General features: G+C 37.4%; 1 protein-coding gene across 1 annotated transcript in view; it reads left to right on the top strand.

The window, feature by feature from the left end:
* Positions 1 to 18015, top strand: part of HS2ST1 (heparan sulfate 2-O-sulfotransferase 1) — a 20369-nt gene extending 2354 nt beyond the window's left edge. Inside the window, exons 3-7 of the mRNA XM_009884886.1 lie at positions 7007 to 7092; positions 10697 to 10835; positions 14747 to 14844; positions 16011 to 16168; positions 17198 to 18015. Of these exons, the coding sequence (XP_009883188.1) occupies positions 7007 to 7092; positions 10697 to 10835; positions 14747 to 14844; positions 16011 to 16168; positions 17198 to 17424 (708 nt within the window). The 3' untranslated portion in view covers positions 17425 to 18015. The remainder of the gene's footprint in view (positions 1 to 7006; positions 7093 to 10696; positions 10836 to 14746; positions 14845 to 16010; positions 16169 to 17197) is intronic.
* Positions 18016 to 24210: the final 6195 nt, after the last annotated feature.

The raw sequence follows: 24210 nt of genomic DNA on the forward strand, positions 1-24210 counted from the left end.
ACGTGTAGGTAACCCAGATCAGAGGTCTGAAACATCACTATGTCATCCTTTCTGTATGTAAAACAAATGTTTCCAGACTTGGGTATGTACTACCGGTTGTATGCTGCTCATCTTAAGTTGATATGCAGCAGAGGCAGGAGCTGTTCTGCAGTGCAGCGTGTCAGCACTGAGGCTTCCAGCTCCTTTAAGCGCATGCCTACAGACAGATGCAGTTCAGCACAGCCACTGGAGTGGGGCAAGGGGAAGCAGATGGTGCGGGCCCTCCATGTTCAGCGCTGTATGTGGGAGAAAGATTGAGGTAGGCATCTCGGTGCAAGGGACATAGAGTGGACTTGAGGTGGGACTAGGAACCTGTTTTGTGATAGCGGGATTGTATTCCTGTTGGGGTTTTGTTGTTGTGAAATCTTTTCCTAAATATGAAGGTGATATTGTCATACGTGATTACTGAGATTACTAAGGGTAAATCTGGTAGCCATCCCTATAGTCTTGTCCACTGCTTAGAACAAGTACTAAAGACCTATGCACCAACAGCAGAGTGACTTTTCAAAAGATTTAACAAACCTGTTAAAAGTCATGCTCGTCAGTCATACTTAGTGCTGCACACTTCCAGCCACAGATTCTGTTTATGTCAAGGTGTCTCTTTGAATTGTGGTGGTCTGTCCTGAAGATAGGAGAGCAAGTCATTGATGGCATGAATTAAACGTAGGCAAACTTGCCTTACATTTCTACATTTGTTTGAATTTCTGTGGTGGTGCAGATCCACTTCCCCCAAACCCTCCCATCCCGGGCCACATTGCAATGTCAATACTAGCCAACATTGTTCTTGCTTTAGTTACAAAGGAGGTGGACCCAACATTGTTCTTGTTTCAATTGCAAGTGCAGTGAGCTGGGACAATCTGACCTTCTGACCTTGCCTACTTGGGCAGTGAGTTGAGACAACCGGTACCTTCTTGTCCTGGTGGAAGTACAGTGAATTGGGGTGATTAGGCACTCCCTAACCACACCTGGAACTCCTGATGCCTGGGAAACATACCTGAGACCCCTCCTGCCCAGTTCGCAAGCCCACTATGAAAGTTGCCATGCTCATCTGACAAGAATTGTGGTCACAGTGGAAAAGTACTGACCAAAGTCAATCTTCTTGGGGCCCTATAACTATGGATCCTAAAGTGAGGCCCTTTGGAGCTCTCTGGGACCACAGCAGGCTGCTACCCCGTATTGCATGATGTGATTCAGACTGTCTGCTGATAGAAGCCAATGAAGGGAGTAGTTTCAGACCATTCACTGATAGAAACTGATGAAGGGGTAAGAGTTAAGAGTTTCAGACTGTTCGCTGACAGAAGCCGATGAAGAGAAGATAGACCCATTTCGATCATTGGGTACCAAAATTTACTATAATCTGCAGGAAAGGAAACATCTTAATCATAGGTTAACCTCTATATCTGTGTGTGTGTGTGCATGTATGAGATTTGATTTAGGAAATTTTGTTGAATTTTTAAATTGCTGTGTTTGGTTATCACAAATTGTTGATTATTGAGTAATTGTTTCCTAGGAAATAATATAATCTAATTTTATGATTTGTTATAGTACTGTTAATGAACCTCAAACTACTCCTATTCCAAAGTCACACAAGACCCATAATCACATGTTGAAGCACTACACTGAAATCCCTACACCTGATCCCTTTGGACATAAACCACTGACCAAGTCTGCGACTAGGAGTGGATCCAGCCGCACCTAGATGCCTCTCAGAGAAGTTTAGAAAGCAAAGGGGTCCAGTCTGAACCTCGTGACTCAACAGGAGGTTTTCCTTACCCTTTTATTAGACATAAACAGTTGCCTTCCACATAGTAAGTAACAGAGTGAACCTTGCCATCAAACTTTCTTAAGTCACGCTTTTATAAATCTATATTTAAATCAGTTTTCTAATATTTTTGATGGGGGTTCTTTAAGCGACCTTATGTTCTCCACTCCCTTTGCGGCAATTTCATTCAAATCAAATTTGTTCTTTACTGACTTAGTTTTGTCTAAGAGAAACTCTCCTCCTCATCTTCCCTCTAATAATTGCCTATTGAAAAATGAAAATCCATCAATGCTGGGCATGTATACAATACTGGCAGTCCCACCTTCATTTGATACAATGCTATTGTGCACGGTAGTAAGTTATGCTGTTTAATTAGAAATACTCCTCTTCTTCAGTGGCCATTAACTGGGAGATGCTGACAATGAAAACTTTCATATATATTGCGTAGTTATTCAAAGAAGAAGAAATACTTATTTATCTTTAGTATATTGAGATAGCAACTTGCCATTGTAAGTCATAACATACAATTCTGGAGATGGCAAGGGTGCTGAGTAGTAGCTGGTATAGGTTTACTCTTCGTGGGCTTGGATTTGCACAAAATATTTACATGCCGCTTTTGTCAGTATAGCTCACTTGAGTACATTAGGTGTTTATGCACCAGTAGTAAAATACATAAACATATCATAAAGGCAAAATTGTTTTATCAGTGATACTGTTTGTTAAAGCAAATCTCCCTAAGCAAGGTGAAGATTGTCTTGGACCTGACATAAATATGTAAAATAGCGAGCCCTCCATTATGCACTACTTCTGCTGTCCTTCTTCCAAACTACTCTAATTCTCTAACATGTTTTAAGTTCTCTGTCCATATGTGAAACCTTTAGTTTTTGAACGCAATCTGAAAAAAAACTGATTAAAATCCACTCCAAATATAATCTGTATCTGATTTGAGATAATCCGATAAGAGTCCCTAACACATCCGTTTTAGTTTCAGATGGAACTTGTCCCAGCAGCCCTCCTTTCTTTTGCAGCTTCTCTGACAGCAGGATCCTGGGAACTGCCCCTCTTTCCACAGGTTGGGCCTTTTCTGTGCAGCAAGCTGAGTGCCATGTTGCCCATGTTGCATTTCTGACCTGTGTGGTCTGTAACAAAAACACTTGCTTTCATTAAATCAGAGTAGTTTTTTGGTGGATTTTATTTGTTTCTTGCATGTTTCAGTACTGATAGTCCCTATATGTATGCCTTTGTTACAGCTAGTTGGGTGGTGTACCAGCCACACAAAATTTAGCTTTTTTGCTACATGGTGACACTGTAATCCAAAACATTTAAAACAAAATTGCTGTTCTGTCTTGCAGCATGTATTCTTGATATATTATTAGAAAAGGGGGTATGGGAACACATTCTCTGTACTGTTGTTGTGAACATAGAAAAACCATGGTACAATTATCCACCATTTCACTCCCTCAGCTTGCGGTTTTCCGTTCCTTGTTCTTTTTTCTCCCGCAGTTTCTTTCTCCATTTTTCTCAAAAGAGCAACCTGAAAATATATAATCTTGCTTCCAAATGTATTGTAAAACAGTGGCTTCTCAGAGGGTAGCACACTCATACGGACTTTAGTAGTACTTCTTCTGCTGGTGAAGGTTTCAATGGCTGTCAGAAGTGGAACATGTAAAAGGTTGCAGTGACTCTGTTAGAAGTGGAAGTACTGTCGTATGCTCCTGAATATTTAAGAATTTTTCTCTTAGAGTTAGATGGCCTAGTCAGTACTAGTATCCACTGCTGTACATGTGCCAATAGTATTTTTCCTTCTGAGAAAGAACTGTTCGTGCAAGGCAGGTATCCTGGCTCTACCATGGCTGAACTGGTGAGCTCTGTCTTTTTACCATCTCACAAAATTGCGTCTCAGCTGCCCTTGCCTTGCGCTTGCTTGTGGTTTCTCATGGCGTGCAGTCAAAGGTGTGCTGCTAGCTTGTTTCTAGCATTCCTGACCCTCTGATTTAGAGCTAACTAGAAGTTATTAGCTTGTGTGATGATTTGGATAGCTAAGCTACCAATGCCTTTCTGCAGAGGGATTCTGATTCAGTTATCCCATTACTCTTGGTCTTTAAATCTGAATCTGAGATTTCCTTTAATGAAGACCCTGTGTTGGTCTTCAGTCTTATTCAAGAGCCCTTTCTTTGTAGTTCAAATGGAAAATCCTGATGTGTCCTCACCGGGCTGGGCTTGTGGTATTCATCCCTCCACTTATTTGTAATTTTAAGTCAGTTCCTCATCAATTGACAAACAAAACTAGACTATAATGACATGAAAAGCTTGGGCTTTTTTGGTGTCCAGAAGTCCATGTGATACCAGGCCACAGGCTAATGACCATACCACCTTTTGGGGGCAGAGGGGGTAGGGGTGGGGGTGAAGACTGTAGAGAAGAGGGATCAATGGAAGCAGTTAGTGGACAGAGGTGACAGCTTGCAACATCACTTTGGTTTGCATGCACAGATTTCCCAGGGCTTTTTGCTCACACCAAGTATGCTGGGTTGGGTTTTTGTTTTTTTCCTTTTGACTCACTGGGACTTGTTTTAAATTCTTATCGTCCTAGAAACTGAATGTATTTAACTTACCTTTCAGGACATCTTACGCCCCCAGAGTACGTTTGATCTGGCTTTTTAATTCAGTGAAGCTCAGCTGATTTCTCACTTACTAAAGGCTGTGAAGCAACTTTGTAGCTGATTATATAAAAGCACCATGAAACAACTTCACAGGAATTCCATTCACGTCTATCTGAACTTTTAAAGTAACCTCAAATTTTATTCAGTTGGGTTCAGATGGAGAAGCTTGCGCGGTCTCTTGAAAGCTCCAGTATCTGCTAAGCCTTGAAAAGAAAGGTAAAATTGATCATATTAACAGTCTGAAGCAGCAAGCAATATTCATCTCTGCCCTAAAATGTGTGAATCCAGACTCATTAGGCTGCCTGTGACCTGGTACAATTCTGATTTTTTGGAATGCTGCAAACTGTGAGGGGGCAGGGGGGCGGAAAATAAATCTCTTGCCTGCAGGCCTAGTTACAGGTGTTAAAAACTTAAATTCTCAGGGGCACAGTGTGTTGCTGGTCCATCTTAAGGCAGATGTAAATGTCACAGCTGTCTTGTAAAACCTTCCTAGCCTTCTCTTAGCTTGCCTGGTGTTAACGATAATAAAAGGCTAGAACATCCATCCTATGTTCATAAAAACTATTTCCTTAGCAGACAACATAATTGTATGACAAAGACAATAAAGGATTTTTTTAAACTACTACTGAAACATCTAAGGTTTGATGCTAGATGATGGCATGGGGATCAAAGACAGAACTGACCCTTGGGATTTTGCACTTAACATTACCCTGTGTCTAGTCCTAGTCTATTAGAAACTAAAATCTAGCTAGTGCTAGATTTCAGAAAGCCTGTTCATGGAAATGTAACTGAAATGTATGCTTTAATATGCATGCTGCACTACAAGCAGTAGGTAGCATAACTGGTTTACTTGCGGAGTTGTATCAACCAACTGTGACATTTTGGGGTTTGGAGGTGAGGGAAGGGAAGATAATATATACTTTGCATTTAGGAAGTTTCTTTCCCAGGTATAGAAATATTCATATTGGAGGCTCTCCACTGAAAATATCTTGTTATTAATCTTTGAAAGGTACAGTCAATGAAAGTGTGGTTTGTTTCAGTAAAGGTAGTTCAACTGGATTCAAAGTCACATAGATATATTATCAGTTTGTGCTATGGACAAAATCAGACAGAAAGCCAGTGCAGTTTATGAAACATCATTGTGTAACATTGTGCAGTGCTTTTCAGCTAGATTTGCCACAATTTTCATGTGCAATATATGGTTTAAATTGTGAAATGCCACAGACTGTGAAACCTGTACACTGAAAAAATGAGCACTGCCTGGTATTAAAAAGTAATATCCATTTCTTTTACTTGAGAATCCAAGAGCCAGTGTTTGACAAAATAAGTAAAGATTATCAACCTCTTAAATCCTAGACTATGCCTTTTGCACATGTGAAGAAACAGCAGCAGACCAGACTTGCCTCTTAAAATCCTCAATTGGTTGGCTATAATAAATAATAAATATCATGTTTCAGGACACTCTCAATCCATTAGACCTTACACAATGTTAGTGTGTTGTCTTGAGCTCTCAGACTTTCCTTTTTTGACTCTTGTCTCACCTCAGTATCTTCGTGGTTATCTATGTCACTGTATAACAGAAAAGATATTGTAGATGTGCAGGAAACGCTATCTTCTAATTCTCAGCTTCAGAAATGGCATATCACTGTCAGACAGCTCAGGCAGTACGAATTTATCATCTTTTCTTTATTATCCAATTCACTAGTTTTGAAATAACTTTCAGAGTTAAATGCTTTGATGTTAAAATATTCTGTTCATCTAATAAAGTCAAGCTATATCAGGATTTGCATGTCCCACTTAATTTGATCATACTTCCTGGTTTGGGGCGTGTATCTTATTCTGTTTTTATCTTTGAAATGTAAAGCTATTCCTATTTTTGTGAAGTTTGCCAATAACTGCTTCATCAGCCCTTGTTTAAGGGGTACTTTGTGCTTTAACCTGGAAGTTTCACTGAAAGATTAAGCTTAAGGTAACTATTCAAAATGCTAAACTATAGATCTAATTGACACTGTATACATTTATAGAATTTCTGGATTACTCATGCATTGCATTTGGGGCTGGGGGAGCAAATGAATCATCAGATTTGTTTGTTATGTCCCAGTATAATAGGTCTAAGAACATGCTTGTCAATCTGCTACACTTTTATTTGAGGGACTCAATACAGGTCAAAGGCGTACTTGCATTTCTACTTATTGCTGAGGGAATTCTGCATTCCTTTCAAATTACAAATAAAATGGACTGACAAATATTCAAATGTTTGTCTTGCTAATGTTTTTGTGGTAGCTTTCCTTGAATTGCCCTTCTGACTGCTGTATTCTGCTTTTGTTTACTTTCTGATCATTAAATTGTGATGACCTAAAATGAATCATCTGTATGCTTGCAGAAGAGTCTATTTTAGCTGGCATGAATTCTTTGATAATATTCAAAATAGACTTCTTTTCTAATGCATTAGAAGATTTTACTTGCAAACCAGAAAACACCACGTAAGCGGTAACTTACTGTGTTCCAGCTGTACAGAAACATTTTCTGCTGTCTACTTTTACAGGTCCGATTCGTGAAGAATGTGACTTCCTGGAAGGAAATGAAACCAGGATTTTACCATGGACATATATCTTATTTGGACTTTGCAAAGTATGTTACCCTTGGATTTATCTGTTGAGTGGCATAGTAGTTTAAGTTGCTTGGCTCCAACTGGGATATTAGTGCCCTCTAGTGATGAAAGTCTGACAACTGCAGTTTTGAAGAATTCCGACACTGAAATTCCTATCAGGAGCAATATTTGGGTTTGATTTTCACAGTTTTGTCTTGTCTTTTTGCATGATAAAATGTAGTCGACTCCATTTCAAAATCATTTATATGCTAGGTTTAGTATTCCTTGTCTGAATTTTACAAGCTTGCTTTACTGAAGATCCTGGCTTTTCTCTGAAACACTGGCAATTCTGCCTTGGGATTGGCTTCCAATTCTGGGAAGTTTAAGATACCTGTTCTCAAATATGTTTCATATAACAAGTAATACCACCTTCCTCTTAAGTTATGTAGTTCTTCTCTATCAGAGTATCCTTTTACACTTTATTAAAATATTAAAAGTTGTATTTTAAAGCAGTTTTCTGGCCTATAGTAATTTGACTTGCTATAAAAAGCATTGAAATAATTCTTGTGGAGTTAATGCTGCTATTTCTAAAGTTAATTTAAAAGAAAATGAGGTAAAAATTCTCCTAGTTACTTCAAAGGTTCAGAATCATATCTGTATTCCTGCTTCCATGTGTTTCTTTTCTTGTCTTGTTTTTGCTTCTGCATCTAAAGCAGTGATCCTCAGTAGCTCAGTCTTGTGAAACTTCCCCTTGAACTGGCAAGTCAGTTTTGCTTAAGATACTTACTAGGCAGTGCTTCATCTTACACTTGCAGCATGTGGCAAATGGTTTAAAATTGAAAGTGGAATTTTCAGATCTCAGCGTATTTGACTGCCCAAACAATAGTAACTACTACTTGTACCTCTTGCTGATGGTCAATCCTCAGTAATGTTATGTTTCTATGGCGCAAAACAGTTATTTAATTGAATGAGCTTTTTGTATGTAAGAATTTATTTTGTTTAGTCATTGCTTTTAATAATTCATTCTATTATGTACACTGATTTTTAATTCCAGCTTTCTATTACAAAGAATGAGGAGGGGAAGTGAGAGCTTCATAGATTCCCAGTACAGTATATTATATAATAGAAAATGCTAAAAGCTACAATAGAAGCTGGAAATTACCAGTGGCACCAAGTAAAAGCTTGGAAGTTTACCAAAAGTAACAGGCAAAAAGTCTTAATTGCAAATCAATCGATAAAATAAAATATCAAATTTCATTAGCTTCCTTTCTGCCTTTTTAAAGTTAAAATGCCACAACATTAATAAACCCTTGAGCTGAGTAACAGCTTTCTGGAACAGCAAAGGTGAATGTTATTTTATACATTACGGTGAATGTTATTTTATACATTACTCACTTCACAAAGTGAAAACATTTTCAGACACTGGAATTTTTTAAACTAAAGTAATTATTTTACATCTAGAAAGCATATAAGCAATTTCACAGATTCCTTTCATCTGCATCTTCCCTCCAGGACTGTTATTTGTGTGTTTGTTGTTTGTTATCCTTTCACCTAAATATTAATTTTTTTCCCACAAAAGCTGCTTTCTCATACTTTGGGTTTTCATTATTAAAATAATATCTTGAATACCCTGGTTGTGTTTAGCAAGACCCACACTTTTAAGGCTGTGAGTTATGTTCTTGTAGTGAACATTCTTGTAGCTGAGAAGTATAAAATATTTCAGAAGAGTCTATGCCTGCTTATATGCAGACATCAGACTTAGGTCCACTGCCAAATATCAGAAGTACTTATTGTGCTGTAGCTTAAAGTACTGGATCTAGTCAATGACTTATAGTATTGAGGACAGGTTATCATAACCCATCCATGTAGAAATTACAGCAATAGAAGTTTAAATTTTTTTTCCTCTTTCTTTAAAATTTCTGATCCACCTTTATTCCCTATTTTCTCTGTAAACAGTTGGAAAAAGAGTCCTTTGACAATGCAATTGCCAAATCATTATCATTATTAATAAAGTTACAATAGTAAGTGGCTTATGTTACCATAACTGAAGCTAGTTTTGTGAGGTCATGTGCAAATCTGTATGAATGTACAATCCAGCACAAACATTTCCCTTTATTTAACCCACAGATACATATTATTGGTTGAGGCTGCTAATATATCAAAATGGTTTGGTACAGCCTTCTACAGCACTTGCAGTAGAGTCTGTAGAAGGGGACACACGTGCGTGTCTTGGGCACTTCAGTGGCCCTGAAAGAGGTGCAGTTCAAAGCCTGGACTTCGCATCAAAATGGTTGAAACATTCACACGCTCCTCTTTTGCAGACTTCGGGGAATAGGAGCTGGCATACAGACAGATGTCAGCAATGCTGCCTTTAACTGCTACAGTCTGATTCACTGGTACTCTGCTGGCAACATCTGAAGAATCAATTGCTCTTTCTGTGCCTTTAACAATTTCTGTAGCTGTAGTGCTGGTCTTTTGCCAAAGTAATGCCTTTTAATTGTGGTTTTTTTTTTTTTTCTAACTTCCTCTTTTCTGCTGCTTATTGTATGTTTCTGTTCTTCAGCTTTTCAACTGAAGATTCCTCATATGAGGAGTATCTGGTATTATAATGTACAGAGTACCACTTTACCATAATGGTACTCCATCTTAAAATTATGAGCGCTCTCTGTTTTAGCCAAGCTAGGAGGCTTGAATGGCCCTGTGTCAATGCAGAACACTTTCCCTGTTTGTGTTGGGAACAGGAGAGTGTTTTCTCCAGCTCCCAGCTTTACTTCAGGGCACTTGACACACTTGCAATTTCCATTGTGATATAGTCTCTTTCATATTTGGATACCATATTTATTTGCCCCATTAATGTCTCAAATGGAAAAGAAAATAAAACGAGAAATGCATTGTAAAAGCTGTCTTGAACGTAGATCACTGAAAGGTGGCATTTGCACAGAACGGTTTTGGTGGTTTAAATCTTTCTGGTGTGTCCCATGAGCTTACCACCTCATTTCATCAGGCTTCCTGTTTGTACCACAGTAAATCTAAATTTGCCTAGAGTAAATGTCTAAGGAAAAATTTTATATCTTTAGATAAAGAAGTTAATATGGTTACAGATTCTGTCTTAGGCTTATATTTAATAAGCATAGCCATATGGATTCAACCCAGGTAATGGATGGGCTCTGAGCTCTGTCTTTCTTCTGTTAGACTTCATGTCTCTGACAACTGGAGACCTGCCAGGAAAACCACTTGCAGCATTGCATAGCATAGTTCAGGAGGGGAGGAACTCAACGTCAAACTTCCTTGTACTTGTTATTAACACGTACGTGGCTGCTAGACTAATTAAGGCATTTCTAGAGTCAGGATGGTTGTATAAGCATTTGTAGTATCTATTGCATGAGAATATTTGAGTTTTGTTTGTTTCTCCAATAAAAAAACCTGAAATCACAATCCTCGGAAAACTGAGATTGAACTGACTTTCACATCCACATAATGCACTGAATATGGGGATGGGAGGAAGTGATCATTAAACTTCCTCTTGCCATCATCTTCTCTGGGTATAGATAGATTTCAGTTGTATCAATAGAGACAGTCTTTTAAGTATTAGATGAGAAGCTTTGGTTTGGCCTTTAAAAGACATTTTTTCCTCTTTTACTTCAGATTTGGTGTTAAAAAGAAACCAATTTACATAAATGTCATAAGAGATCCTATAGAACGACTAGTTTCTTATTATTACTTTCTGCGCTTTGGAGATGATTACAGACCGGGGCTACGGAGGCGAAAACAGGGGGATAAAAAGGTAAAGTACACTTTATTATATATGTTATTCTTATTAAAGTTAATGTGAAAACAATTTTTAAAAACATCCTGATAAAAGCTGAATAGTTCTTTTATTAGCCTTGGTGATGATGATGCCTTTGTAAGTTATTCTCCCCTTCGTGTCTATAGTGGGCCAGAACGTAACATAAAGTATGTTCTTTGTAACCTTATAAATTCACTTTATGTTGCAATTTGTTAAAAAAATTAAATAGTAAAATGTGTTCAGGTATCCAGAGTTGTAAGCCAAGTTAAGCCTACCCTCCTATGTAAGAAATCTACATCTCTTCTTGTTGAAGACTGAGAGAGACATTTTTCACCAAAACCTGTAGAAACACCGATGCTTTGGCTTTGATGTTTGTTGGCAACATGGACAGTAGGATTGAGTGCACCCTCAGCAAGTTTGCTGACGACACCAGGCTGTGTGCTGTTGTTGACACACTGGAGGGAAGGGTTGCCATCTAGAGGGACCTGTACAGGCCCGAGAGGTGGGCCTTTGCAAACTTCATGAAGTTCAACAAGGCCAAAGGCAAGGTCCTGCACGTGGCCTGGGTCAATCCCATGCACAAATACAGGCTGGGTGGAGAACGGATTGAGAGCCGCCCTGAGCAGGACTTGGGGGTGTTGGTTGATGAGAAGCTGAATGTGAGCCAGCAATGTGCGCTCGCAGCCCAGAAAGCCAACTGTATCCTGGGCTGGATCAAAAGAAGCATGGCCAGCAGGGTGAGCAAGGTGATTCTACCCCTCTACTCTTCTCTTGTGAGACCCCACCTGGAGTACTGCATCCAGCTCTGGGGCCCCCAACATATGAAGGATGTGGACCTGTTGGAGCAGGTCCAAAGGAGGGCCACGAGATGACCAGAGGGCTGGAGCACCTCTTATATGAGGACGGGCTGAGAGAGTTGGGATTGTCCAGCCTGGAGAAGAGAAGGCTCCGGGGAGACCTTATAGCGGCCTTCCAGTGCCTAAAGGGGCCTACAGGAAGGATGGGGAGGGACTCTTTATCAGCGAATTTAGTGATAGGACAAGAGCTAACAGTTTTAAATTGAAAGAGGTTAGATTTAGATTAGATATTATGAAGAATTTGTTTACTCTGAGGGTGGTAAGACACTGGAACAGGTTGCCCAGAGAAGTTGTGGATGCCCCTTCCCTGGAGGTGTTCAGCCTGTTGGATGGGGCTTTGAATAACCTGGTCTAGTGGAAGGTGTCCTTGCCCATGGCAGGGGGGGTGGAACTAGATGATCTTTAAGGTCCCTTCCAACCCAAACCATTATACGATTCTGTGATAAACACCATAACAACTAATAATCATGACTAACCATTTTGCATGCCCCTTGCCCCCCCCATCCAAATAGTGTTTTTTAAATACTGGGAAGAGACCATTCCTCTTTTCTTTCCAGGTGATAACTGCTCTTCTGTTATTTAGGTTTTGGCACCATCTTCAGCTACTGCGTTTCAGTTTGTCCGGACATCCTACAGCATAGGTAGAGGAAAGCTTCAAGCAGAACAGTAATTGAAATTATGCTTATAAAAATGTATCTCTGTAGACTGGCTACAGAGATGATTTGGTGTTATGGGATCATAAAGGCATTTTTAAAAAGGGAGACAGGATGTCATATTTTGTAACCTACTCTATTCCTTTTCACGAGGACCATGATTTGGTCAGCGGAATTCCTTCCTGATAGAGGTGGAAGGGTTAGAAAGCTCAGCATGCTACATAGTTCAAGCTGTTTATAGGACTTAATATTTATTTAAAAGAATGAAATTTAAAAGCAGTGGTTTATTTTTGAATTATAATCTGAACAGGTGGTCACTGGGAAATGTTAAGCCAAAATCCCAAATGCTTCTGCTTGGTAGACTGCACTTCAAGTTCTGATTTGCTGGAAGAAGTTGAAATGCATTCCTATTTATAATGTTTGTAATTCATTGCCTTAATAATTTTATGTTTTTCTACTTATGATGCTTTTTTTCATTTTGTCACTAACATACCACTTTTTTTAAGCCTGAGACTTGGTTGTTACCATACATATTTAACTCGTCCTGTAAGGATCTCTAGTTCATGTGAAGTGAAATTGATTTGATATGCCAAGTGTTAGGGTTTCTTTCATTTATATCAGGTAATACTATTTTTCAGTAGTGTTTCCAAGAAAACTGTACATATATAGATGGTGTCAGTTTTACTTCCATTCCATATAAAATTCAGTAAACACAATAATGTATTGACCTAATCACAGTGTCTATGACACTAATATCTATTCTAATCTGTGTTACAGTAGGTTTACTAAGAGCTCTTCAAATGAAAAGTAGGGAAGGTCAAGAATGCAATCTTTCTAATGGAAGTCAATTGTGCCTTTATTAAATGGAAAGGAATCTCAACATGCTTTACACCCTCACCCCCTCCCAGTCCATACTGCAGCATTTCTATGGAAGAGGTCTTCATTCATTTTCTCTCTATATCCCTGTGCTTCCAAAGTTATAGATAGCTTGCATCCAAGAACAGAGTCTGTAAAGACACGTGTTTCTTATAATAAAATTGCTGGATGGCGTAGTCAAAGTAAGTATATCAGAGGAAGTGGGGACAGAAGCCTGTCCTATGTACTTAAAAAATTACTTCCTTGCTTTTGCATATTAACTGTAAAATAACCTGCAGGTATAAGCAAAGAAGTCTTTCTTTTGACAGATACCAGTTCGTATTTAGTATTTGCATTTATAAGTTAGGAGCTGCATTTAAGCAATTTAGTTCTTAGGAAACATTGATGTTATAAAGTACTCATGATAGATCAGTGCAGAATTTCTCTAGAGAACTCTGCTAGAGAAACTATACCATTGTCTTGTTTTCCTAGTAAAGCTGCATTTTTATCAGTGATATGTGACATGTATGAGCTATTCTAAACTCAAAGTGCAGTGTGGACCAAGACACCACAGGTTAATCCCTGCTTCGGGCTGATATCAATAAGGCTTTTTTAGATTATCTCATAAACTTGACCTCAAAATAAAAGCAAAGGACATTGTCCTTGTTCTAACACTGAATAATTAAGCAAATGTATTTTTACTTTGTTGTTGTTTTGAACAGAAATTTGTAACTATACCAAAACAGTCTAAAAAGTTGTCATGTGATCACTTATTTGTTACTAAATATTTTTTTTTTTAAATCTATCCTAGATACATGGCTTATATCTTGATTAGAAATATCATAAATACTTACTTTATGGTGACTGGGTAAAATATTTACAGATTTTTTACAATGCTAATTGAGGTCTTATTTGTAACTGTGTTACTGCAGTTGAAACTTTGTGTTGCTACAGCTCTCCATCCACTTAGAGTGATGTTGTATGGAATATTCTGTTATGCGGGGAACAACTTGCTTGCAGTTCTGATTGCCAGAACCAAATTAGTCTCTGAAATGGCAGTTATTTGTCATAATATATAAAATGTAATAGAACATTGTCTAATCTAAAACACAAAATGCCCAGTGTTCTATGGTTTAAATATCCAGCTGTCCCAGTATCACACAAATCCTGATGGCATTTGATGCTGTATCTTTAGTGACTTTTGTAAGCCAAGAATAATGACACCAACACTTATTGACTATTCGCTTGTTTTTGTTTGTAGTCTTTATCATGGTTATATCAAAGGTATATCAAATGTATCAGGTAAGATCAAATTGTTCATTAGTTCTAATCATAAAAGACTGTCCAAGTACTGTTTTAATTGAGACAAATAGGTCCTCCTAATAACACTGTGAAAGCAAGGCTTGAAAAAATTCCTTTCTTTTCTCTTTCACATTATATCTTGTGTTTTTTGGTCCCCACTACATTTAGCAACTAACCAGGTTGAGATGTTTGATACATATACTAGATTTTAAAGCTCAGCTCAATTTTGTCTTTGTTCCAGACCTTTGATGAATGTGTGGCAGCTGGAGGTTCAGACTGTGCTCCAGAGAAACTCTGGCTTCAAATTCCGTTCTTCTGTGGCCACAGCTCCGAATGCTGGTAGGGACATAAACATAGCTTAAATTGTTAGTCAAGTATATCAATGATGAAATCTAAACTTAACAAATTTGAATATGTAGCACAGTTGGGGAAAGTGTGAGGGACTGGACAGAGTGAAGCAGCAGGTACTTGAGTAATGTATTTTCTTTTGAAGATGCATTTTGCTGAAACAGTCTTGCAGTTCTTTGAACAAGCAATATGTTAGAATACTGTATCAGCAGTGATATGAGGGAAAACAGATGTTTTCAATTTTAAAAACAATTTTTGTAGATTTGGAGTCTTGACATTTTTCTCTTATGTCAGGCTACAATATCTGTCTTTCTGAATGGAGATATTTTGTTCAAGCTCCTAGATTTTTCTGTGGAGAATAAAATAATTGAGATCAGAATAAATTTATCTTAAACCTTTACCAGACATTCAGTAGTCAATGCTACTTAGAAACTGAAACAAAAGTAAATAGTGTCCATCTGTCAATACAGCATGTTTTATAACAATGGCACAGACCTTAAAAAAATGCTATAGCAAACAAAAAAAAGTAAAAGGACATAGATTATTCAATTTTAAGGATTCTGAGTGAAATTGGGGCAATTTTTTGTCAAAGGTACTGTTCATCTAAACATAAACAAAGTAAATGGCCACTTGGGAGCTCCTCTTTCAGTGGCTATTGGCCAGTTCTATCTACACCTGTCTAAAGTTATAAAAAGGAAGAAAAAATGACAGTTTAATTTCTGTCTGTCATTCAGTAGGGAAGTCCCCCCAATGATGCAATGACTTCCTAGTTCAGAATTATGCTTGTAGGATGCAAAAGGGAAGGTGTGTTCTTACCAGAACCGTTTCTGGTATCTACTGTGAAAGTGGATACTGAGTATTGACACTGAGAAAATGTAAATCCTCCAAAAATTGCATTAATAGAGACAGTAACCGTATACACATGGAGGTTTTTTTGTGGATAAGTTATTAGTCAAAATAACTAGAGGAGGCAAAATTTTTAGGTAAGAACACAGATGAGAGAAACTGGAAAGGGAAATGGAGTTAGAAACGGTTATAACTTGAAATGAGTCTCGCTTTTCCTATACAAATGTCCTGTTATGAAGTAATCTCCATCTAGGGACCAAGGATTGTTGGCTGACATCAGAACTTGCTGTAATTGTTCTCTGTCATTTTAGGAATGTGGGAAGCAGATGGGCTTTGGAACAAGCCAAATACAATCTGATTAATGAATACTTCCTAGTGGGAGTTACTGAAGAGCTTGAAGACTTTATCATGTTATTGGAGGCAGCTTTGCCCCGGTTCTTCAGGGGTGCCACAGAACTGTACCGTACAGGTATTTAAATGGTTGATTTCCATGGATTCCATGGATTTTTCATCCTCTTACCACCTTTTTTAATGTGAATTCATTAGACCTAAATGAATAGTTTTGAGTCTCTGCCAGGTTTGCCTGTCAGTTGGCTGATGTTCCTACAGAAGAGACAAACTCTTTAAAAGACTCTATCAGTACAAATTTTTGAGGGCAGCCCAAGTATCTTCCTGCCTGACACAAGTTGTAAAAGGTTGGGGTAAAGGCAGTTGTGTAGGTATACCACACTTTAAACATCTGCTACAATTTTTTTTCAAAACATTTGTGAAAGGTCTTGCAGAAACAGTTTTCCATTTCCTCAGAAGCCCTGCTGATGAAATTAACTGTGCTTGATGCAACCTGGCTGGCTGTGCAAAAAGGCCCAAAGGATACAAATGCACAACTACATGTTTATCTGCCTGGGGTTGTAATAAGTCGTTTGTTATATAGCTAGTAGCTCGGTTTATAGGAGCTGGCCATGCAACTTATGGTGAAGAAAAGGTCCATCTTAGCAGGACTTCTGTCTGCAAATAGAGGGAGAAAAGAGTCTGATATATAGAGCCTTGATAGCAACAGATGGCACTTCTTAGGAAAAATGCTGTCATCATTTTGGTCATCTTTGTCTAATGAAAGAAGTCTTGCTCTGCAGTTTGTAAAATTTTTAACATTTGATATCAGATTAACATCTAAATAATTAATTTTGAAAGACCAGTCTTGCTGTAAGTACATTATGTGGAGTAATCTTGTTCCTTAAGTGAAGTGTTTGTTCCCAGGGTTTATTAAAGTAAGGAGAAAAAATTGAAAGAACTGATGCAAAATTCATTAACATTTAGTGAGAGGGACTGCAATTTTTCAAACCTAGCATGTTATGTTAATAAATTCTGGATAAAATTCTGTCACTTCTAATGCAGTTTATCAACATGCTGAAAGTATAAAACTCTGTAAATAAAAGGACTGCAAACATTTTTTAATCACGTGAACTTTAAAGTGAAGTTATTGCTTTCATTTTGCATTTAGGAAAGAAGTCTCATCTTAGGAAAACAACTGAGAAAAAACTTCCCACAAAAGAAACTATTGCCAAGCTACAACAGTCTGAAATCTGGAAAATGGAGAATGAGTTCTATGAATTTGCACTGGAGCAATTTCAGTTTGTCAGAGCACATGCAGTTCGGGAAAAAGATGGAGAATTGTATATTCTGGCTCAAAACTTTTTCTATGAAAAGATTTACCCTAAATCAAACTAAGAACACTATACTGTTAGATTTATGGACCTAAATCTTTGGTTGCATCGTCATCATAGTCCTCAGCCATGGAAACTAGATTGCTTGTAGACCTCCAAGATGTTTCTTTATAAATCTGAGAAAAGTGGGCTGTGGATCACCTCCAGGGTGTTGGATACTGGCTAACTATGTTGGTAATCCAGAAGCAAAGGCTTCGTTTCTTTTAACTAACTAATACTTTCAGTGCGACTTAATATCCTTTACCTGAAGAAATCAACATTTTAATTCGGAGCAATTAATACACAGCAGTTCTAGTTGAAAATGTAAACAAACAAAAAATGCTTCTGTTGATGTTCTTTTTAATTTTCAGAGCAATTTATTTTCATTTATACTTCTGTGAAGAGGAAATAATTTTTCCCAGCTTTCAACATGGAAATTTTGGTTGTATACAATATGAGAAGTGTTAATAACTGGTTGACATCTGTGCTTTGTTTTTGTGAGTCATGTCACATGATATTAATTGGGATGGTTAATCATGTTCTGCTGAGAAATGCTGCTGCTGCTGAAATTGCCCATATTTACATACGTGGTTTTATTAAAAAATTACAACTAATCTTAAGTGTTAAAACATCATTTCCATATTAATATTGTAAAAAGTTAAAGAAGCAAAGCAGTGGGGGTTTTGTTTTGGTTTTTATCCCCACCACCACTGACTGAGGTTGGGAAAACTACAAAGAAAGTTGGTATTGTCTGCAGTTATAGTTGATCCTTACACAGTGGTATAAAAATCGTAAATTCAGTATTAAGTTTCTCCATGGATTCTTTGTAATAATTGTAAACTGAGGTATTGGTGAATCCATATTATGACTCCATTAGTGAGCTGTGGTATGGTTAGGGTTTTCCTACTACTTCGATACTTTTACCTGTAGAATATTTTTACGAAGGTGCTTTATAACGTGTTTTAAAGCATTGCATTTACAAAAGGAGTAAAATGCTGTAAATACCGCTTATTTTGTGTATTTGGACCAAAAGGTTTAAAGTAACTAGTTTAAAGTGGGTTTTTTGCACCAGTTCTGTTACGTGTGAAGTGAAAAACATCACATCTACTTCCTGGTTGAGTTAACTGTTGGACATTGCTGAAATGCACCTCAGTGACCTCTCTGACTTCAATACCAGAATGTTGTCCAGGGATTCTCTTTACAGAAATGTAGTCTTCACCCTTTTATTATGGTAAGAGGACAAGAAGAAAAATGTCATGTGTAGTCTGGTTGAGAAAGATGCAGTGAACTTGATTGACATAACTGTATTTATGTAACTGCCTTATGTGACTATTGTAAATTTGTGAGTTGCCATTATTGACAATGTGAAACACCTGGTAGATGAAGTACATTGAAATTTCAGAACAGATGTTTGGGGCCACTGCTTTATAGCAAATGGCAGTGGAGGACTACAAGAATTTGTTTCCTATTGAATTTTCTTAAAGATCTGAGTACTTACACATCTTATACCTGCCTTTTCATAAAGTGCTTTTCACAGGGTTTGACAGGGGAAGGCACTGAGGAGACAAAGTAAGGAATGGTGGTAAAGGTTTAAATTCCTAAGGGATGATGCCGAAGGCTTAGTTTAAAATTACCAAGTGGCGTTTCTTTAACCAGCTTCTTCTTGTAATGAAAACAAAGGAAATGGAAAATGGTCTGTGAACTGGATGTCTGCAGCCAAAAGCAACAACCCAATTACAGAGAGGATAATGAGAAACTATCAAGTACATCTTGCATTTTCTTTGTTTTCTTGGTTTTTTCCATTTTAATTTTAAAAATAGATCTCTCTTTGTTCTTCCCAAATAATCAGGGAAATTCCTTCTGATAGCTTACCATTTATATAGCATGAACCATATATAAGATTTCCTGTTCTAGTTCTTGTCTATTGACATCATTAATAATGCCAAAATGTTTGGGAATAGGATGTGTTAATTCACACTGGAAGACGCATTTCCTAGCTAAAGAAATGAACTGAGGAGTCATACACAAGAAGTAGCTAATGGAGATCTAAAAATTTACATAACAAAGCGCAGTGACTTTTTTGAAATAAAATGAATATTTATAATCCCAGGAAAGATTATCCACTCAGTGATAGTTTTATGTTAGATATTACTTTGTCTATGTTGTTTTCCTTCAGAATAATTTGGACCAGTTTACCTTCATGAGTCTTCTTCAGAGTTTTCAGGAGAGCGCCTCTACGAAAGCATAAGAGTTTACTAAGTGAAAACATAAAATAGTCATTGAAGTAATGAACTAGGTATGTAGACAAATGTTTCTGTATTGACAAGAAAAAAAACCAGGCAAAACTTCTACTGATTTCAGTCTACGGAAACCTCTTGTATTCTGTAAGCAATTTTAAAAGTTGTGTTTCTTTTTTTTTTTTCCTTCCAGGATTTAGAATTTCTAAAAACAATCGAACAATGCAATTTTTTTATTTTTAAAAGAGCAATATATTTTTCATAGTTCATATAAGAAAACACATTTTATTTAATCAGATACCACTTCCTGTTCTTTGCTGTGAACTGACAGGTTTGAGACAAATAAGAATTTTAAGAATATTTTTTAAAAATGCTATCTACAATTGGAGAGATATCTATTCCAGACATACTCTGAAAGTGTTAGTCTGTGGAACACAGAAGGAATCAAGACTCTACTTTTATATCTAGTGCAACCATTCAGTCAACTGTGAACTTTTTAGAATCGTTTGAATTCAGAACTATCAAACTTGGATTTCCTAAAAGTCAGTTTAGGAAAAGGAGCTTTACAGATTTTTAATAGCCTGCTCTTTTCATCTTCTATTCAGAAATGGAAACAATCCGAATTGTTAGTATTAAAAATATTTTACAGTATATAAACAGAATGTATTGTATGTATTTTCCCTTAATGACTTATAGTGAAAAGCAGCAATACGTGGAGTTTTGGTGTTGCAGGCTGTATAATCAGTAAACTTACTATGCAGCCTCCTGAACACGGATCCTTTAACTGAAGTCACTAGTCTCTGCACAGGAGTGAGATTGGCTTTTCGCAGGGCTGAGTTCATTTGAAAGGTGCTGAAATGCTCATATATATATATAGTTGAGGGTAGGTTTTGTTACACTGTTCTGTACTTTTTGTACAAAATTAACGTCCAGATTTTGTGCAAAACTGTAGTCCTGTTGAAACTCTCGGTGTCAGCATAATGGCGCTAGGTCCAGCTGCGCTGGTAACTACATCGCCACAACCACCGCAGGCCCAGAGCACTTGTGATACACTGGGCAGTGTTGACAGGAGAGCAGCAGTTGGTTTAGCTCCTTCCCGTAATAATTCTGCAGCCATGCAACAAGAATTTCACTCTTATTCTGTTAGCGTATCTACAAGCAGACCCAAGGCTCGGGTGCAGACTGTCCTACGTGCACATTCCCGCTTGCTCTGGGTTGATTTTCAAGCAGTCTCTCTATTAATGGTATGCTGATCATGGCTTCATTTTCAAACGGCCATGAAAATTTATAGCTATACAGTATGGGAGAGTAAGAAGCAGCACACCCTGGTCGTTTGAAATGCCTTTTCTGGGTACTTAGTTTTTCCGAAGATACTTGGCTATTTTTACTTTCCAGGAATAAACATTTGCTTATTTATGGTCTCAGAGCAGTTCTATTTTATATCAGGGAAAAATCAGTTGTTTTCTGTTATAATTCTGTTAAAATTTTCCATGAAGCTTACCTGGCGTTGCTAAATGTGTATGTGACAAAAAGGTATATGGATGACACTGTCTGAACTGTGCTGCTTAAGCAGTCAGTGGAAAAGCCTGATTCAAGTGCACTGCCAATTTAGCTCTTCAAAATTGGAGCATATTTTATGACTACTAGAGATTAAACTTAGGGAAACTGTAAGGCTGCTTAGTTGCATGGATGCTTCCTTTACTGTAAGCCTATGCAACTGTGTAACCTTTGCAGCAGTATTTATAGAAAGAGCCCTCTTCCTGAGACTTTCTGGAGCATAATTATAAATGTTCATACACTTGTACTGTCTGATATTTACATCAGCGGCTTTCTGTAGCTTCTGTAAAAAGAGACAGGTTTGTGAGCATTTCTAAAGCAGTACTGAATGTAATTCTGAAAAACATGGATTGTGCTTCATGACTTTTTTCTTTTTAAACACACACAGCTAAATAGTGCCTTTTTTCCTCACAATCCATGTTGAAGATGCTCGCTCCCACTCACCCTCCGTAAATTGATTCGTTTGTGCAATACTATTCCAACTTGAAACCATTTTGTCACAGCTGTTTGAGAAATAACCTCCATTTTTTCCTTACTATGCTGCCAGCTTTCTGTTGTTGAAGTGTTTCAGTTGATTACCTAATGCAAATGCTATAAAATAAAACACCCAGTGGGAAGGGGAAAGAAAAGTCTGGTGTCCTGTCTTAATATTTGCATGTCGTATTCACATTAAATGTGTTTGTTTTTTTTTTTTCCTGGAAGATGTTGTTTTGTAGTATTGTGAACTCCGTTTGCAGCTATTGTGATTTTGGAGGGGAGGGGTGAGCTGGAGTGTAGCTCATCTGTAATAATTTCATATAGCTGTAACCAAATATATTAATAGGCTTTTAGAATTTGCGTTGGGCCTTCTGGCAGAAATGTAATAAATTTGCAGAGGGTATACACTGTGCTGAAAGTGTCAATGAAAAGTTCTTGATGTTAAAACTGAGATTTGTAAGAATAGAAAACTGGCATTTAAACAATGCATTGATACCAGTGCTTCCCTGCCTGAGGGAACAAATGACCTGACCAATGACTTTGGTACTGGATGGTGCTCAGTTACTGCAGTGATAAGTATCGTCTAAGAACTTGAGTAGAATAGAAATGTCATTTGTATTTGTAAGCAAGCACTTAAAACAAGAGAATACAGTGAGCATGGGTATGCCACTCTGTTTAGGATTTCTGACATGTACTGTAACCGTTGCCCTATAAACATTCCTTGCTTTAGGCACTATGGAGCTGAAGAGTCGTCTGACCCAGCCAAGTTTCTTAATGTGATAGTTCCTAAATATTTAGTTGTCAGCCTTGATGATGAAGAACCATCGTGCAGTTACTCAGCATCTTCCACTTGAGGACTTTGATGGCTTTTAAATCCCCTTTTTGTTGAAAGTAGACTTTTCCTTACTTCTCTCAGTGGAAGTGATAGGTGTAATTGTGCACAGGAAACAGAGTCTCTCTGCTTATATCAGCCAGGGGGAAGTGGGGGAAAAAATTGCCTATATAAAGGTACAGGACTTCCTAAGGTCACTGCACCTCTTTCTGAAATGATGTAGTAAACAAAATGATGGCCAAAAAAAGTAACAATACAAAAAATTGCTTTATTTAAAATGACAGTACCTTCTCCTGTGAAAGACAGAATTGCTGTAGTGTTACAGATATGTATTAAATACTGGTTGAACATTGTTTTTTTCACTGATGCTGCCATTTGCACAGGTAATTAATCTCATCAGTTGGAATTCATGGGAGGGGAGTGAAAGAAGGTAAAGGGGCTTTTTGTCCAAAGCTATCTTATTTTTTTTTCAGGTTCTGTATTTTCATTTTATTTATTGTTTGAATCTTGCATTTGATTTCGGTATAATTTCCTTACTTCTTAATAAAATACAAGAAGTTGCTAGTGAATGTCAAAGCAATGTCCAGATGTTTTCTTCAAGCACAAGTCCCCTGCTATGACCTCCCCCTGGCTTCATTACCACATAACGCAGATGTGGTAACTTTCAATAAGAGCTAATTTAAAGGACTAATAATACTCTTTATTAAAAAAAACCTCTACAAAGAACACCTGTGGCCTAAAAATGAAGGCTTTGAGACCTTTCACCTTGTCATAATAACCAACTGCATCCTCATAAAAATGGAAAATACTGTGATAAACATTCTCTGCCCGTTTTCTGCACGTTTACAAGGCTGGTCCTGAATCTACTCTCAGATTTGCTGCACACAGACATTAACTTCTCATAATAAACATGACTGTCAAAATAATTGCACAAAGAACAACTATCCATTTTCCTATTGAAAAAAAAATGGATCTCAAAACAAAATATACTAAAATGGTGATTCATGGGAATTGTGGTTATAGTTCAAGTATTCAGGTATCGCATTCCTCTAATGCTTTAAGAAATGGTTCACTACTTTGCTGTATACATGCATGTGTTGTTCCACCCTGCTATTGATATGAACTCATCTGTGTTTTTCAACTAAAAAAGCATTGGATTTCAAATATAAATTCAGTATTAATAAGGAAAAACACTGTTCTACTTTGAGAGAGAAACATACCTAATTTGGTATGATAATTTGAATGCTCTAACTCAACCAGAACTCTCGGTTTGATGCAGCAGTTACTGGAAAATATTATGAACCGTCTCTTTACCAAAAAAAGAAAAAAATTACTCTAGAGAATAATTGTCTTCTGGCCCTAAAGACATTATTGTCTTGACAAATATTGATTGCCATTTTTAGCACAGAATATAATTTGGCATCCCTAATCTCCTTTATTTAGAATTTAATAACTTTTAAAATGTTGCATGACTTGGAGAATTGGCAAGGGGAAAAGGAATGCTTCCCTGCTAGAGACTTGTGCAGTTACAGGCTGGCTTTGTCAAGACTGCCTCACTGCAGTGTGTAACGATGAGTGAATATATGGGCAAACGTTGCGTAAAGCAGTCGATACGGTAATAAAGGGTATATATGCATCTGTGAAGACAGTATGCAAAGAACAGAGAGGAAAGTGCAGGCAGAAACATAAACCACTGTATAAGATTGCA

This window comes from Charadrius vociferus, unplaced genomic scaffold (assembly GCF_000708025.1).
Source record: "Charadrius vociferus isolate BGI_N301 unplaced genomic scaffold, ASM70802v2 scaffold163, whole genome shotgun sequence".
In the NCBI taxonomy this organism is placed as follows: domain Eukaryota; kingdom Metazoa; phylum Chordata; class Aves; order Charadriiformes; family Charadriidae; genus Charadrius; species Charadrius vociferus.